Source organism: Medicago truncatula, chromosome 8 (genome assembly GCF_003473485.1).
Source record: "Medicago truncatula cultivar Jemalong A17 chromosome 8, MtrunA17r5.0-ANR, whole genome shotgun sequence".
Lineage (NCBI taxonomy): Eukaryota > Viridiplantae > Streptophyta > Magnoliopsida > Fabales > Fabaceae > Medicago > Medicago truncatula.
Genome location: NC_053049.1, coordinates 530,460 through 548,272, shown reverse-complemented (window position 1 = coordinate 548,272; position 17,813 = coordinate 530,460). Strand labels below are relative to the sequence as shown.

General features: G+C 33.1%; 2 protein-coding genes across 2 annotated transcripts; one reads left to right on the top strand and one right to left on the bottom strand.

Annotated features, from left to right (window-relative positions):
- Nucleotides 1–6,910: 6,910 nt before the first annotated feature.
- Nucleotides 6,911–10,600, bottom strand: LOC11432420 (obtusifoliol 14-alpha demethylase). The gene is made up of 2 exons (XM_003626684.4): nt 9,980–10,600; nt 6,911–8,149 (listed from the first exon to the last, which is right to left on the bottom strand). The coding sequence occupies exons 1-2, from the start codon at nt 10,445–10,447 to the stop codon at nt 7,148–7,150; spliced, it is 1,470 nt and encodes a 489-aa protein (XP_003626732.2). The 5' UTR covers nt 10,448–10,600; the 3' UTR covers nt 6,911–7,147.
- Nucleotides 10,601–14,418: 3,818 nt separating this feature from the next.
- Nucleotides 14,419–16,496, top strand: LOC11428780 (transcription factor DUO1). Its single transcript, XM_003626685.2, has 3 exons — nt 14,419–14,612; nt 15,352–15,586; nt 15,833–16,496. Exons 1-3 carry the CDS (start codon nt 14,419–14,421, stop codon nt 16,265–16,267), a joined length of 864 nt encoding a protein of 287 aa, XP_003626733.1. The 3' UTR covers nt 16,268–16,496.
- The last annotated feature ends 1,317 nt before the right edge of the window (nt 16,497–17,813 follow it).

The following is a 17,813-nucleotide window of genomic DNA, read 5'->3' as shown; positions in this document are numbered from 1 at the left end:
AACTTGAACCCCAAACTAGCAGATTCAGACCAATGAGCAACGATTATAATCAAAACACAATACCAGGTCTGAAATAACCCCATATCCGAGTTCCAAATGCCATATCAAAACCAACACCAACCTCCTCGTTCCTTTCAAACGGTAGCGGCCAAATGAAATGCAACGAAGGTATGATTAAACAAAGAGAGTGTTGGTCGCCAAAAGGAGAAGAGGATAGAAAATCGATGAACAGAACCCACATGCGTGACGACCGTTGTGTGTTTCGCTTACAAAAACTAATCTTCAGACACGAAGCAAGAAGGATAGGTGATGCGGATGGAAGATCCATCATCGCATCACCAACACCCTCTACATCTCTTACGACGCAGATTTGGAAGAAGGGAGGAAACACTTTTAATGTTTTAGATAGAAGACAGAGGGATGTGTTTTTTTTAGAGAGAGAGAGAGAGAGAGAGAGAGAGAGAGAGAGGAAAAGCATTAATTCCCAAGTACCACCTTCTACATCTCTTACGGCCACAGATTTGGAAAAAGGGAGGTGATAGTCTTTTAACAAGTGTATTAAAAATATAACGAAGTAATAAAATTTATAAGTTCGTATCCGCATGGACTGTTTCAATTTCTACTCGACAAAGACGTTAAAACTAAGGATGTGTTAAAATTATGGTTACCCTAGGCAGTTGGATTAAGTGCTAAAAATAATAAATTGCAAGTAAATAAAACTGGTTGGAAATTATGTGGAAAACAGATGATCAAGCTTTCGAATCCTCTATTCGTATCTATGGTTGCTAGATTCTCTATGTTCTCAATGTAATTTCATCATTTCCGACGGATTAACTTATTAGCTTTGATCAATCTCTTGACTCAAAGCCCTTTCCTAGGTTATAACCTTTTAATCTCTTAAATCGATTGAATAACTTTTGAAGCGATGTTCTAGTTCGTAAACCCTAAGTCTTAACTCTCAACTTCCTATCTCTAGTTTTATATGTTGAGTTAATCACAATTACTATGTCCGGTTCAATAGCTAGGGTTAGTAGTCAGTTGAAACCTAAATTCAATTCAAGCAATCGATAGAAGTTAGTGTTAATAGTGATAAACACGATATTAAAAAAAGCATTAACCAAAAATAATTATGAGTACTGAATTATATTAATAACAACAGAGAATTAGCTACTCATTACAAAAGGAATAAACAACTTAGAAGAAAAACTAAACCGGATAGTGAATGCTTCCCTCAAAGGTTCATCCTCTTTATGTTGTTGTTGTGCCTCCCGTCGCAATTCTCCAAAACGTGATGTGCTTGCTGCTCCTTGTTGTGTGATAAAACGTGAATCCCCCTCTTTGTTACTATGCAGCTCTCTTTATAATAATAGGAGTTTTACTTTTCCCCACCCTGCTGTATTCTCGCACGCCCTGCAAAATTTCCAAAAATACCTGTGGTCTGAATTATATAATCCGAAGCAGATTGTTAGTGATATCTAGACAAAGAAATCCGGACCAGATGTTATGTGTTTTTTTGTGTCTTTCTTTGATGTCAAGGGTCTTTGTTGACCGTTATATGAACCCCACACAAGCTGCAATGCAATTGCAGGGTTCATATGAACGGTCAACAATGACCATGGCACCACCGACACCCTTAAAAAACTAAAAACATTTGAAGAAAATTGAAGAAAAGAGGTGGAGTGAAGAATGAAGGTATTTGTTGAAGATAGAAGCCTATTTATAGCCTAAAACAAGTCTTAGTTCATTAGTACAGTCAATGAAAACTTGTTAGTGGTTGTAACCGTCCAAAGCTACACTGATGGCTCTCTCTCAAAAGAATCCAATGTTGAAGCTTTCCTGATTATACATTCCGGAACGTCCTTAACCCTACAAGAAGTGGCAACTTTTCCCTCGTTCATCATTATCGTATTAATCCGGAAAATATATTCCAGAAAACAAAGCTACATTCCGGATTTTATTTTCCGGAATGCATCAGTGTCATGGCTGGTTCTTTGTACCACATGTTTTTGTCGGTGGTCAAGTCAAAAAACTAATTTTACCACGCTTTTTGACTACAATTATGATCTCCCAACCGTTTTTGACCCACCCCCTCCTCCCTGTAAATACCCTTCCAAACCCCACCGTTTCTCACACCATCCTCTCCCATCCTCTTCTTCCTTCTACAACCATGGTTTTCCATCGTTGGCCTTTCATAGATAAGGGCCTCGTTGAAAACTTTTAGGGTTTGTATGAACGATCAATGAGGATGAAACCGCACTGCAACGAAGTGCGGTTCATCTAAGGGTCATGTAGGTCAATGTGGTTCTTAGCTTGGCCTGTCTGGGCGTAAGTTTGAGCACCCCCTACCTCCCTCAGGGGCATTGTTATCTTCTTCCCGCCTTCCTCTTCCCTCCTCCTCTAATTGCCCTCCAATAGGGAACCTACTGATATGTCCTATCATATAGCAGTAGTTAGGCTCTTAGGAGATTAGAATTAGGCTCTTAGGTGATTAGAAATAGATTTAGGATCTTATGTAATAAGCTTGAAAATTATTGTAATTTATTGTTCATATATTAATAAAATGAGTTGTTTTTATGTTTGTGTCTTTTTTATTTCTGTTTTTTATTTTATTTGCATTTTGTTTTACGAATTGTAAAGCTTAAAATTGTAAAAGTTCTGGAAAAACATTATTCCAGATTTTAAAATTCGGATACATCTGCAAAATTCTAACAATGCAATCCGAAAAATAAAATTCAGACCAGGGATAAAAATGGAAAAAAATAAGACGCGCGAGGAAAGTCATAAGATAAAAAAAATAAATCTCTAATAATAGCATGATAGCAAGATACCTTCTTTCAGTTTCTTTTCTCTCGGGTCACTAATACAAGCTTGGGTTAAAAGCCCATTTGTTTTTCTTTTCCTAATTCACCAAGCACATGTTGCACATGTGGCCTATTATAATAACTAAACCATAATTTTGTCATTTTAACTTCACTGTTCACCACTTCAAAGCATGACACACCTTTGGTATCTCATGTAATCATTGATCCATAATAATAGTAGCTAAATAATACATGACTTGACCCAATAAATAAGGACATGAAATTTATTTAAAAGGATTATAAATTAAGTACTAAACTAATAAAAATAGAATTAAAATTTAATTAAACAGACTCTAAAAATGTAATATGATAAACTCTCATCATGAGGCAAGACTTTTAATGTTTTAGAGAGAAGTCAGAGGATGTGTTTTTTAGAGGGAGAAAAAGAAAAAGCATTAATTCCCAAGTTGTTAATCTCCCTACTATGGACAAATATAAAATATAGTAGAAAAAGAAAATTATGGGCAAATCTACAATAACATATGGACAAATCTAAAATAAAAGAAAATTTTCAAGACTCCTTAAAAAAAAAGTGTTCAACATATAATATATAAATAAAATAGCTGCCATATTCTAAATTTAAAAAAGAAAAATAAACATAATCTAAATAGAGTTTAATTATAACAGACTGACCGTGTAAATCCACTTTACATTGTCAACCAATTAGAATCAATTTTTGACACATAAGAATAAGTGAATTAAAAATGGAAGAATCTAAATAAAATCTTAAATAATTGCTTTTGTTATCTTGTTCATTTGATTTCGGTATTAATAGCTTTTGCCTCCTATATCTTACCTTTTATGAGCAAGCGTTGCTTGGTTAATTAAGATATTAGGACGGTGGTGGCTTTCTCATGAAATTTCTTAGTAAAGAATTACTTATAATGAAATTCTTAATTTTGTTTACACTTATATGTGTTCTCGCCCTTTCAATCAATTATATGTTGTTTTGGGTGGAAGTTTTTGGTTGTTCTTTTGTAGGTTCTGCTATCTTTGGTCTTGACGCAGGGTATGCATGTGATATGTCACTTGTATATGCCGACGTCATTGCTCTTTTGGTGTGTTCCTTTGTTTTTAGGGTGGTTTTTTAAAGGGGTTTTTGATCGCGCCGGCATTTGAAAAGGTAACCAATTTTCCCTTCTTTATATTTTTTTTCCCCACTCAAGCTTATTAGTGCTTCTTGTACGGGCTTGTTGGCTAATAATATTTTGCCGTTTCAACAAAAAAAAATCAATTAAATTAATTTCTTTTGGTTCAATGTTAAGTGGTATGATTCTTTCTTTAAAAGCAGCATCTCCTTGAAATTCATATGAAACCCGAGGTTAAATTAAACCGGCCCAAAAAAGTTTTAAAACTCATTTCTTCATATCAAAGTAGAATCAATTTGAAAAGCTCACCACGATCTTTTTTTTTTCTTTTTTTGTTTGGCTTTCGCACCGGTTTCTAATCCATCAAAGGTGGGCGACTAATCCGACTCATGCGTAGAGGCATGCGCACTGGTCAAGCGTTGTTCCCTAGGAATCGAACCCGGTATTTCTCGAGTACGTCCTTGGAAGTAGCTCCTTGCCACTAGAGCCCAAACAACTTGGTTAGTTCACTACGATCTTATTCAGCCATTGTTAACTAGGTTTGAAAAGGTGAAAGGAGGCGATATCATAATGACGACGATAAAAAAAAAAAATACCATCAAAACCGTAAAATAAGAGAAATGGGAAGATTGCAATTATTAGGAAAGATTTATTTTCTTTTTTCTATTATTAACATTTACACTCATGTGTCTAAAAGAGTGATTTCATTGATTGACGGTGTAAAGTTTATTTACACCGTTAAATGTCAAAATATTCTAATTAAACCCCTTCACAAATTTATTTATATGCAATTATTTTTCTTGATTTGATAATAAAATTATCATTCTCAAAAGCAACATCTATTGGTACTTACTTATCTCATGAGAATAAAAAAAGAATAATGCTATCAGATATCGAGTAGGCAAGTCAATACAAAGTTTTACTTTGTGTTTAAATGTGGCATCCACAAGTAGGCGGTAGTATTGATCTTCTCGAAGTACTCAATTCTTGGATCAGATGTCGAGTTTAAAAAAAAATATTATTTACCCGTTTATATTTAAGATTAGAGAGAGCCCTTAAAAAAAAAGATTGGAGAGAATATTGTTCTCATAAGCAAATTATCTCTGATGAAAAGAAAAATGAGAAAACAATTTTCTTTAATCTCCTCCCTCCATTTTTTATTAGATTACAAATTACAACACTCTTACCTAATGTCGTTATTCTTCATTGTAATTTTGATTTCTAATTCTTTGTTTCCCTTTTTTCGAGGGAACACTTCCTCCTTCTTAATGGAAACCCGCAAACTAAAACCTCAACCAAATGTGAGGAAGAAAAAGGTATATGATCCATGTCAACTCCCTCCATACATGCTAGTTATTCTTCTTCTAAGATTCAAGTTTAAAAAATTAAGCTTTATTGCAGTGATCGATTGTCGTGGTTTGACGCTGTCATAGGAGGCTTTGTGCTATCACATTTGTTCGTGTATTTGCATATAGAAGAACTTGCCCTTGATTAGTGGCCAATTATTCCTCTTTTGTAAATCGTGTTCAGGAATTGAGTTGCACTGTTGTTTCTGCTAACATTGTAGCAGTATAATACTAACTTATCTCGTCATTGTTCTATTGTCACACTTTGTAAATTAAGAACTAAATTTTATTTTAACAGTTATCTTCAAATTCCATTTTTACTCCTTGTTTGTACATAATTTTACTTTACTTTTCTGTGTGGGGGATATTCTGTACTGTGGTACAAGTTATTTTGCCAGTTTCGATTCCTTTTGACAGGTGCGGTTTGAGAATAAATTACTGACAGTTTCGATTCATTTGAGTTGGTTTCTGAATAAATTACTTTATGTAGGTTACAAATTGATGACATTTAAGAATTTTCTACATTTGAGGTAGAAGGCACACGGATTTTAAATGGGTCCATTTGGCTAATATTTCATTATGGGAGCAAGTTATGTCCAAAGCAACAGTTTGTGTTTCATAAGGTGATTTTCAATAATCGTGCAAATGAGATTAATGAGTTAGTCAAAGTGTTGTCCTAGAATTGGAGTCTAAATAGAATGTCAAAATCTTCTTACCTTTTCTATGAATGGGCGTGGAACCCGCGGGATTGCTTGCAGAAGGGTTAATGGGCACTGTTTCTGTTTTGGAGGGTTTGTGTGTGTTTTTGCTTATCTGTGTAGGGGATTTTCTGTGCTGTGGTATAGGTTTCTTTGGCCAATTTCGGTTCTGTCATGGGTGAGGTACCCCTGTTTGTGACATAGATGCTTTTACTGTGGTCTGTTTAACTCTTTTGGGAGGGTGCCGCATATTTCCAGCCATTTGTATTTCTGATGTTGCTTCAATGCACGTTTTGTGTATAGGGCTGAATTTATAGCGACTGAATCTGTGGCTGAATTTAGTGGTTAACTGTTAACCAATTAAATCGGTTGGTTAACTGTTAGTCGTTAATCTGTTGTGACTGTTTCCGTGAATGAATTTATTGTGACTGATTTAGTAACCAATTTTTGAGTTCAAAGAAAGTATGGGAAAGCTCAGCTAAAGGATTGGTATGGTAGAACTTATTTGTGAGAGAAACTGGATTAGGGTGGGATAATGTGAATGTAACACCCAAATGGTATGTCGTTTCAAGTATTAAGAATTCAACTGGATTAGGGTAGTAAGCTTATGCAGGAACTTTCATACACTGTTTTGTCCTTCCATTTTAGTACTTTAGTTCAGAGTTTGTACCAGTTTTGTACTCCTGGTTTTGTACTTGAGATTTGCCACTTTGGTTTTGTACTTGAGCTTATGCACTTAGGAACTCATGTACTCTTGTATGGTTATTTGGCAACTTGGTTCATATTTGATCTATACACACACACACACATGTTAAGGAGTCAAGATCCTCTCCATTTTGGATCTATCCTAACTCCAAGTTAAGAGGGTGTGATATAAACACAACATCCCAATTAGCAACTTATTCTAACCCTTTCACTTTAACACAAGTAATCACCACTCCAATCATCTGATTCACTAAATCATAAAATAAAATAAAAAATATTTAAAACCACTTACTACAATTGCACAAAAAAAAAAAGAATTCCAAATCAAGATTCTAGTTATCCATGGTCAAATGAACAGTCAACATGGACAATGAAGCAGAATCAATAATGCTAACAAGAAAAGCTTCAAAAAAAGAAATCCAAGCAGTACACTGGAGCATATCATGGCCCTATTGATTAACAGAAAGCTCCCTCCGCTTGTATCGGACCATAACTTTTCCTTTCACTCCAACAACCATGGCATTCCAATCAATCTCAGGGAAAGGTGACACAAGCTCCAGTTCAAAGTTCCTCAGAAGATGAGTCCAAATTGCTTTTATCTGCAGATATGCAAAAGGCTCTCCAAGGCATCCATGTCGACCACCTCCAAAGGAAATGTAAGAGAATGCCCCTGCTGCCTTGTCTTCTTCCCTCCCAACAGCAAACCTATCAGGATCATACTTATCAGGGTCATTGAAAATGTGTGGTAACCTGTTTGCAAATGCAGGGGATGTAGCAACTATATGACCCTTGGGAATGTCATACTCTTTCCCCTCTCTTGTTGTGACGCTGAAATCGCTGTGTGAGCTTCTCAGCAACATAATTAGTGGAGGGTGGAGTCTCAGGGCTTCTTTAATGCACCTATACAAGACATCCATCTCAGCCAAAACATCGTGATCAACTCTATCTCCGTGTTTCTCCATCAAGTTCTTTTGCTCCTCCTCCACAGCAGAAAGGTACTGTTTGTTACACAGAAGATATGCTCCGGTCCAAGTGGAGGTGATTGAACTGGTGTGCTGTCCTGCGAAAAGAGCGGCAATGAGGAGTCCTGTGACTTCAGATTCTGTTGTTGGGCGACCGTCTTTGTATTTTGAGTCAATGAAGCACTGCAGCATGTCGTCCTCTGATTTGTCGGCAATTTTTCGTGAAGATATGATGTTTGCAAATATTTCAGCAAGCTTTTTACGTGCGTTGTCACGGCGCCTGTGAGCCGGAATTGGCAGGTATGGGAAGAGAACACTGATTGGAAGCATTCCGTTATCGAGATCGTGGAACAATGCAGAGACATCATCGAAGAGCTTGTCACGAACTTCACGACCCAAGAGACATCTACTGGCTGTCAAGATGATCAGATGCTCAAGCTCATACTTCAAATCAACTTCACCGCTTGATCCCCACTTTGAGAAATAGTCCTGTAAATTTGGTTCATGTTTGAGAAATAACACAGTGAAAGAAAGTTGCAAGAGAGGAATTTACAATTATCAACATAAAGAAACAAACAATCAAGTCTCAGAGGTTTGATACCATTATTATACCATGGTCATGTCAAGTCCAAACAGAATTCAAGAGCTTCTCCAGCTTATCAAAATATGATAATGAATTCAAGTTGCAGTGTAAAATTTTATTTTCAAAGAATTTGGCTTCATGAAAAGTGTGGAGGTGGATAACCATTAGATGCAAACATGAGTACATGACAGCTGACATTGTGATAAATGTATCACCACTATCTACTATAAAGTTATTATTACCTGCTTTCATTTTCAATTGTCGTTTAAGTTTATCACCCCCAACTACCATGTTGTTAATTTTGATAGAATTGTTTCTTTTGATGTTTTTTTTTTGTAAATTTTATTTTATCAAAAGGCAAGGGAAAAAAGTTTCCTTTTAATGTTAATAGTTAATACTACTTTAAATTTGAAAATGACAAATTAATAGAAACACAAAATTTCTAGAAAAACAACACAGGGAACAGATGGAGTAACATTTATTCTCTTAATTTTCTACTCATTAGTGTTATAACTCATCAGTTCTCATTCCAGAGCTAAAATTCTTCACTTAGAATACTGCCTATATAACTGATCTCGCCTAAGGTCATAAAGCCAAATCATTCAATTAAAACCGCAGTCAGTTTTCCGGACACAGCACCAGCCTGCAGCGTTATGTACAGATCACCACAGGTGTTGCCAGACCACCAACTAGAATTGATACAAACTCCAAACGTGATTTTTACATTCAAATTTATTGTCTAACTCACTTTTACGCCAATGAATCCTAACATATACCACTTAACATTCAACTCACTTTGCTAAAACCAATTTGACAGAATCAATTTTTGTCATCATGGAACCAAAAAAGACACATTGATATAAATAACGGTCCTACTGACTTAAAATCATTAAATCAAATGTTTCAATTAAAATTGCAATAAGTTTACTAGACTCATCAGCAACCTGCAGTATACACAGATCACCACAGGTATTTCCAATAACCACCAAACAGAATAAAGCATTAAATGCACATGTGGCCTTTGAAAAAAAAGGTCAATTGAAGTACACAAAACAGCAATAAAAAATATGGATCCATACCAACTACTGAGTTTCTAACAAAAAACAAGGGTCTGACCAAATCAATGCTTCCCTATTCACCACATGATACTAAAACTGATAGTGATATATTTTTTGTTAACCATGTTATTAATGCAAAGTATCTATCAACAAAGTCGAAGACTAACTCAGCCGGGGAAACCTAACTGGACACCTTTAGTGGGTCCCAATCACATTTTTTCTACACACAAGGCTCAAAGCCAATATCTTAATTAAGGGATCCGGGTCAAATTCCACTCACACCAATGTAATGTTGATAAAATAATATTGATATACCAACACATTCAGGATTTGTTATTCCTATCAAATTAACATCAATCATTGATTTATTCATAAATTCTTCATAATACTTGATTAAAATCAATGAACAAATTAATCAAAATTTCAAATCCTAGTACAATCAACACAATATAAAATAACACAATTATGCATAAATCATTTATGAAGCACACTGACACCGGACATGACACGAATGCTGACCAATCAAAATCAAGAAAATAATGTAAAAGAAATGATATAATTCAATATAATCGCATGTGTCTGATTACATGTCTTTGATAGTGTCATTGCACATAGTAAATAGTAAATCAATAACAATTAACCAGATATAATAAGGGATTTAACAAAAACATGAATTACCTCAGCTTCGGAAACCATCTGATTAACATAACTCTTGAGTTTATTAACCCTAAGAGCTTCAGTAAAAAAGCGAAACTGTTCCTGTCTAACAGAATAATCAACATCAAAAACAACACCAGGACCAAAAGTAGGAACATTAAACTGATAAACCTCTTGTTGACTAAGATCAGATTCAGGGGCCTTAAAGAAATGTGCTGAAACCTCAGGACCAATCAAAAAGGTAATATTTTTATGAAAGATTTTCAATGTGAAAACACCACCAAGTTTTGGGTATTCTTCACGGAGCAATATAATTGGACCTTTAAGGAAACGAAGAAGTCCTCCAATAATGGGCCATCCTTGAAGAATTGGGGGTAAACGTTTTTTGGATTTGGGTATTATGAATGATGAGATGAGTTTAGCGGCGATTAAGGTTGTGATTAGGAGGAGGAGGGTGTTGAGGAACTTGTTTCCATCAAAAACATTCATCGTTTATGGTTACAATTGTTGTTGTCGTTGTGTTTGATGATTCCAATGATGATAATTGTACAGATCTAATGTTAAGAAAGAGATCTGTTTTTAAGAGATGAGTGTAGAGTGTAGTAACTTTCCTAGTGTGATTGTGGTGGCTATTGCTACTTAACACAAGAGAATCTCGTAAAATGTTTTTTAAGATTATTTCTAGATTTTGTTTTTAAGCCATAATCCACTTAAATTAAACTCTATAATGGAATTTGGTTAAAATATAAGTAAAGTCCAAACAAATATTGTTTCGTTTAGAAATGAAATTTGCTTTTAAGTTAAATAAAGTTAAGATAAGAGTTACTTCCCTCAACAATATAACTTAAATTCATAAACTATTTAAGTTTAATCATTTAATTAGATTATTTGTAGATTTATAATAGGATGAATTTAAAATATAATTACATTTTTTTTACAAACATGTCATCTACACAATTGTCATGTGCTGGATCAACATTGAATGGTATATATTTAAAGTAGAGATTTAAAAAAAAAAAATATATATATATATATATAATTATTAATGGAAGGTTTTGGCAGCGTAAGAAAATCATAATTCGGCAGATTTTGCTTAGCTGGGCGCTCATGGGATTAAGGGTAAGGGTTTTGCAATTAAAACTGTGGGTTTGTTTTGGTTGGTCGAATGTCTTCCCCCTCTTCACGTGCTTAATATTGTTGATTTTTCCTTTTTAAAATTTATTACCTTTTTTTTTGTATGGCTTATGTTACTTTTTGATTCCCTCTAAAAAAAATTAATTTTTGTTTTATCTATTAAGTATCTTATCTTATTTATATAATGAAAAATGCTTATTGGTAATAAAATTGAGGATCTAATTTATCCTTACAAAACTGGTTCATAAAGTGATGATCGCTTTCTCTATATAAACTTTTACCAAGAATCTTGTATATCCGATGTGGAACATGATGAATTTTTCCCAATACCGAACAACTTTTAAAACAAATTTTGACAACAAGCTTCGTCAATTGTAAATGTCGAGTGAATTGTGGTAAATGGAAGTATTATATTATTGTTATTATTTATTAAAAATTAATTTTATTTCTAACCACCTTGTGTATTCTTGCCAATGCATATGAAATCTTACCTTTTGTAAAAGCTTCGTCACTTTTCGTTTTCACACATAGCATGCTTGCACTATATAGCAATATTGTTATATAATACTTGGAAAGTTTTAATTGAATAATGTATACAGTCTAATTATTTAATGTCATTTAACTTTTTATATTTTATTATTTTGAATAAATTTAACTTTGAAATTAATTTTGCCAAATACTGATATTCATCAAAACTCTAAAGTACAGAAGGATATTCTTTCAATAAAAATTATAGTAAGATGTTAAATGTATTTTTGAATCCATTTTTTGAAAGAGTCAAATTTAATTCTAGAGATCTCAAAAGCCCGAGATTGAATGTCTAAATATTTTAAGTGCAAATAGTAGTTACATATTTATTTTTTGGTTTGCTTAAATTGGTCTTATATTTATTTAGTTTTACCCTTTTTGCATTGTTATTTTTAAGTTTTTAATTATTTTTCTTTTAATTAATAATTTTTTAACTAAATACATTGACAGGTCGATCAGCTAACTCGTCGGCCCGCCATAAAATGAGGTAGGGTAAGATTTTCAACCTTATATCTCTAGGTAGTCCACCCCTTATGCTCCATTTTAGATGTGTTAATGACGAGTGCGATGTGACCCGTTTTACCATTCATATATAAACACATCAATAAATTCAATTTTATGTAGTTTTTGTTTTTTTGAAACAATTTACAATTTTACTTTGTATGGGTTTGAATATGATCACCTCTAGTCAAAATTATATTTAAGTGAAGTAACTTCCACTTGAAGAAATGCAACTTGGGTGATTGATTATTTGTGTGATTTAAGGCTTTTATTTTTGCTCCTATTTAAACATTGTCACTCTCGTGTGTATTAAATTAAACTTGAAGAATATGAGATTTAGGGCTCCTACTTCAAGGAATTGGAGGACATGAGATGAGAGTGTTATTTAATAAAGGATTGACGGTGCATCAATTTTTGTGTGTAACTTGTACAGAAATTCAATGTTGACATGTTGTGCAAATAGTTTTTCACCACTTTATTTGATTCAATTAAAGCTGTAAAAAGAACGTAAAAATATGGAAAAATAAAGCATCTGATTTATTGTCCATTGCAAGTTTGTCATTGTTTTGTTCATTCTCCTCATTTGGACCATGCATGCATTAAGGAATTACTAACACCTGAGAATACTGATTACGTATCCTCTTTAATTTATCATCATTTTCCATTAAAGACATATTAGTGATCATTGTAGCGTTTAATCGTCCTTGCCTTTTTAGTGATTGATTGGATGACCATAATGACATTACTAATGGTTTGTTCCATTATCACCTGGATTTGTACCAAAACGTATGTAACTCTTCAATTAAAGTGGAATTAGTCGACGGAATTGAATTTTTCATATTAGTCGATTCATAAAAATATTGTCTTAATTAGCAAAAATCACTCCCAGAACACGTTCCTTGTGAATTTTGTGTAAAAACCTCTTTGATTGCTATCTCCCATGTCATCGTCTCCACACACTAGCAATATTGTTATCGTCAAACACAATATCACCGTCATGACCTTCTAGGTTAGCCATAGAGATGGGATGGACTTGAAGCTTGCCTCAACAAGTGCCGAAGCTAACAAACTTTTTGCAAACGGACCAATTTTTTTTTTTTTTTTGAGGGAAACCGACCAAATATACAGAAAAAATAAAAATATATCTTTTTTTTTTGGTCAAGTATCCTTATTTACTTTTTTTTTTGAGAGAAAACTATCCCTATTAACTTGATATTGACAATTTTTTCGTACAAATATTTTGCTAACGAACCAAATATATATATAATATCTTTATTAACATGATATTGACAATTTTTCGTTGTTGACAAAATTATTGTATAGACCGAAAATGCTAAAACAAGAAAAAATAATTTTATCTATCAAATAATGTGATAGTGACAAAATTACTATCTTTGTCATCTAGTTAATATGTTAGCATCATTCATACTTGTTCTGGTTACTAGAATAATGTGCTAGCATCCCAAAAAAAAGAATAATGTGCTAGCCTTACCCTAGTTATATATCCAACCAAAGTGTTAATTTTTTTTTTTTTTTTTTTTTTTTTTTTTTTTTTTTTTTTTTTTTTTTACGAACGGAATATAAGTATGAGTGAAATATATATATACTATGAGTCAAACATTTTTTTTTTTTTTTATGGTGGTCGAAGTTCGAACTCCGGACCTTACATATATTATGCATTGTCTATATCAACTGAGCTAAGCTCACAAGGACATAAGAGATTATTAATTAAAGTTAAAACACTTTTTTTTTTTGTCAGTTAGTCTAGTGGTTAGAATTTTCAAGGTGAATAAGTGGGTGTCCGGGGTTCGAACCCCGACCCCTGCATATAACATTTTTTATTAAGTATATATAAAGTGAAAAAAAAAAAATCAAAATATCACCAACCAAAAACTTAAAAACAGCATGGAATCAAACAAAATGTCTATTTATTAGTTAAAATATTAGATAATCATAGTTTTTTTGACAGAATATTAGATAATGGTAAAAAAAAAAAAAGGAATATTAGATAATCACAGTTATTAATTATATTAATAATTAAAAAAATTAATGACAAACTAGTGGAGGACGTGGGCATGTTTAGTGGGGTGAGGCAGTAACTGCTACAACCGCAAAAGTCTCCAAAACATGGAATAGTGTATGTGTGCGTGTGTAGCAAAGATTTAGGAGGAAGAAAAGAAAAAGTGAAGCATTTTCAAAGGTAGTAGAAAATGAATAAATAAATAAACCAGAATGTAAAGTAGTTAAGTGTGTCTTGTTTTTAATGAATAATATTATTATAGGTAGAAAAAGAAAAAATGCATGGGAAAAAAGATCAAGAGCATGTAAGGAAAGGTCCATGGAAAACAGAAGAAGATGAAGTGTTACTTCATCATGTGAAGAAGTATGGTCCAAGAGATTGGAGCTCCATTCGATCCAAAGGTCTTCTTCAAAGAACTGGCAAGTCTTGTCGTCTTCGTTGGGTCAATAAACTTCGACCTAACCTCAAAAAGTATGTAATATCCTTACTTCACTTTCATCTCTCTTCTCATTAAAGTATTTTTTATTTTTTTTACTTCTACTCGCAATCTATGAAGCATAAACATATACACCGAAGCATTGATATGTCTGACACTTGATATTGACACTGAAAATTATTTGAGAAAATAAGATAATTGAATGAAATCATGCATCGCAGTACACACACATTCGACTTGAAATGTTTTTGGTTCATTGCTTGGAAAGTAGAATTTTGCTTCGGTGTTGTTTTATGAAAATTTACAACCATGGGGTTGCTTCTTTCTTTTATGTTCCAAGTCTTTAGTTTTTGTATGTTTAAATATGAAATTTCTTTCATGGGTTGTCTCATCTTTTTCGAGCCTTTACTACAAGTGATTAGTGAAGTTTCTTCTTTTGATATATAGTATTATGTATCCAATTCTCCATCGATTGTTCATAATTTTAATACACTTGCATAATACACGGTGTAGCACTAACATTGTTTAGTGTCCCAAAATATTATTAGTGTCAACATGTCTGTCTGAATATCATGTTCAATGTTTATGTTGGGTGCTGCTTATTCGTACTTTTTGTGATGATACAAACATAGAGTAAATTGGTTTATGTTGTTTTAAGTGCATGTTTGGTTACTTAAGTTTACATCATTGAAATTAATTATTTGATGCGTTTTTTATTGATTGGTTAATTTATTTATTTATTTGATTTTTGTGTTTGTGGTCTCTCTCTAAAAGTGGGTGCAAGTTTACAATAGAGGAAGAGAGGATTGTGATAGAGTTGCAGGAACAATTTGGAAACAAATGGGCTAAGATTGCATCCTATTTACCAGGAAGAACAGACAATGATGTAAAAAATTTCTGGAGCAGTAGACAAAAAAGGTTGGCTAGGCTTCTCAAAACATCATCATCAACAACCTCAAAGTCACACAAAAACAAAGCCAAAGTTTCTTCCCATGTTCCATCTTACGAGGTAATTAAAAAACACATGTTACTCTTTTTCTTGTCTTGGTTCTCTGCATTCTCACCCTCAGCCACATTTGTTGTCGTTGGATCAAAATTGGACAATGTCGATTTCAAACTCAATATTTAATGTTTTAAAATATAAAAAATATGCATTGATTCAACGGCTGCATATGTAACTTTCCGCTTGAATGCGGGAATGTGCGACCTGAATTTTCATTCCGTTTTCTCTAAAATTCTTATATTTTTATTGAAGGTTCCTTATAAGTTCAGTTCTTCATCAGAGGGAGAAACATCATCAAAGCCTCAATCATATTCATTACCATGCATTGAGAATTCTGATCAAGTTATTAAAATGGTTCCATTATTGGATCTTAAAAAATCCGAGCAACCTTGTTTCGACGAGAATTACGTTGAACAAGAGTTAACCCCTTTTGATCAGAGCTATAAAAGCACTGAATACATTGGATTTCCTCAGATTCCAGAACTCGATACTGATTTTACTTTTCCAATGGAAAGAGTTGATGAACACAATTTATTTGATGTGTTTGGTCCCTTGGAAACATCTGAGTTTGGAATGGTTCCTTTTTTTGAGCCATCAGAGAGTTGCAAAATTGATAGGTTCTTTGATGATTTTCCAGAGGACATGTTTGATAACATTGAGCCACCTTCAAATTTCTCTAAGCTCTGAATTATGATAGTTTGTTTGTTGTAGTTGTGTTTACATTTTGCAATTAGGGGCAGAAAAGTATTTGTAACACATAGGATCTGGTTAGTCATTGTAATTTGGGATTATTGATGATACTAATATCATTTGTAGGGCAGTTGCAAATGCAAATGTCCATAGTGCTACTTATTTTTGTTGGCCAAACTTGTCTAAGTGTGAAGCTTTTGCATTATTTAAGCAAGCACACACCTTTGGGAAATAGTAGTTGTTGTCTTTTGATCTTCATAAAATATTTTATGCTATGTTATGTCTTTTGTCAATGATCTTGTCAAAAATCTGCAAAATGAAACAAACAATGAAATTTGAGACGCACAAAAAACCACTATTATCAAAGATTTATATACTTAATTGTGTAAACAGGGACGGATCCAGAAATACCGTATAGTGAGGGCCATGTGTATATATATTTCTAGCAATAAATATATTATATACACTAAACCATTAAAAACAAAAATCAACATTGTAAAATAGTGACCGGGAGGGTGTATGAATATTTTTGTTAGCTTTTTTTTTTTCTACAAAAATGAAAAAAATAAAATAATTGTTTTAAAAATATATTGACTAGAACATCTATATTGACTAATTTTATTTGAAGAACACAATTCTACATTACATATGACTATGCTAGTTTCTTTCAAAAATAATAATAATATAACTATGCTAGCTAGTAAACAAATTGCATGGGCATGGTATTGAGAAACTAAAAAATGTAGTGAGGGCCATGGCATACAGACCCTTCAACGTGGGTCCGTCCCTTTGTGCAAACCCTCCGGATTTAAGAGATACCTCTCTCTGGAACCAAGAACAACAACAAGAATATTTTTGACATTAGAAAACCATATAAAATTGAAGAAGTAAAATGAGCGTTTCTCAAATTCTTGTAAAAATCGTCAGGTTTCACATAAACATAGGGAGAGTGGTTAGCTTAAGAGAGATAAAAGGGTTAGTGGGGGTTAAACTAAGTCAAATATATGACATGGCCAAAAGGATTTGACCAAATAAAATATTATCACAAATAATAAAATACACTAATTTTATCCTTAAATTTGTGACCATACAAATTTCATATCATCAAGAGACTGCTTATAATATTTACATAGTTTATGGACTAAATTTGAGAAATGGTGATAGTTTATGAATCGATTAATTCTAATTTATAATCTATTGGAAAAGTGTCAAACAACAACTTAGAAAGTTATCGGTAATTTTTAAAGGGTTAGAAAGATAAATCATAACTCATGGATAACCTATGCAAGTAAACAATTGCTATAATATTTTTAGGGAATGTTAACCGGTGGTTAACAAGATCCATATTTTTATAACATTTTCTTTTATAAGTTATGTCCACATCATATTAAAAGGAGTATCATACATTAAATATAGACACCTCCTCCGGCCGAAATACAAATCTTGATTTGCAATGTTATAGGAGACTTATTCTTTTTACCAGACCCAACCCCGCTGATAACACAAGTACTATAATAATGTCAGAGCTTTTTTTTTTTCCTTT

What these genes read in the sequence shown, in the direction of transcription:
- LOC11432420 (XM_003626684.4), bottom strand. Translation starts at nt 10,447, where the DNA reads ATGAATGTTTTTGATGGAAACAAGTTCCTCAACACCCTCCTCCTCCTA. An exon ending in AGATGGTTTCCGAAGCTGAG is followed by an intron (nt 8,150 to 9,979) that starts GTAATTCATGTT and finishes CCAAATTTACAG; the next exon opens with GACTATTTCTCAAAGTGGGG.
- LOC11428780 (XM_003626685.2), top strand. Translation starts at nt 14,419, where the DNA reads ATGCATGGGAAAAAAGATCAAGAGCATGTAAGGAAAGGTCCATGGAAA. An exon ending in CTTCGACCTAACCTCAAAAA is followed by an intron (nt 14,613 to 15,351) that starts GTATGTAATATC and finishes TCTCTCTAAAAG; the next exon opens with TGGGTGCAAGTTTACAATAG. An exon ending in CCCATGTTCCATCTTACGAG is followed by an intron (nt 15,587 to 15,832) that starts GTAATTAAAAAA and finishes TTTTTATTGAAG; the next exon opens with GTTCCTTATAAGTTCAGTTC.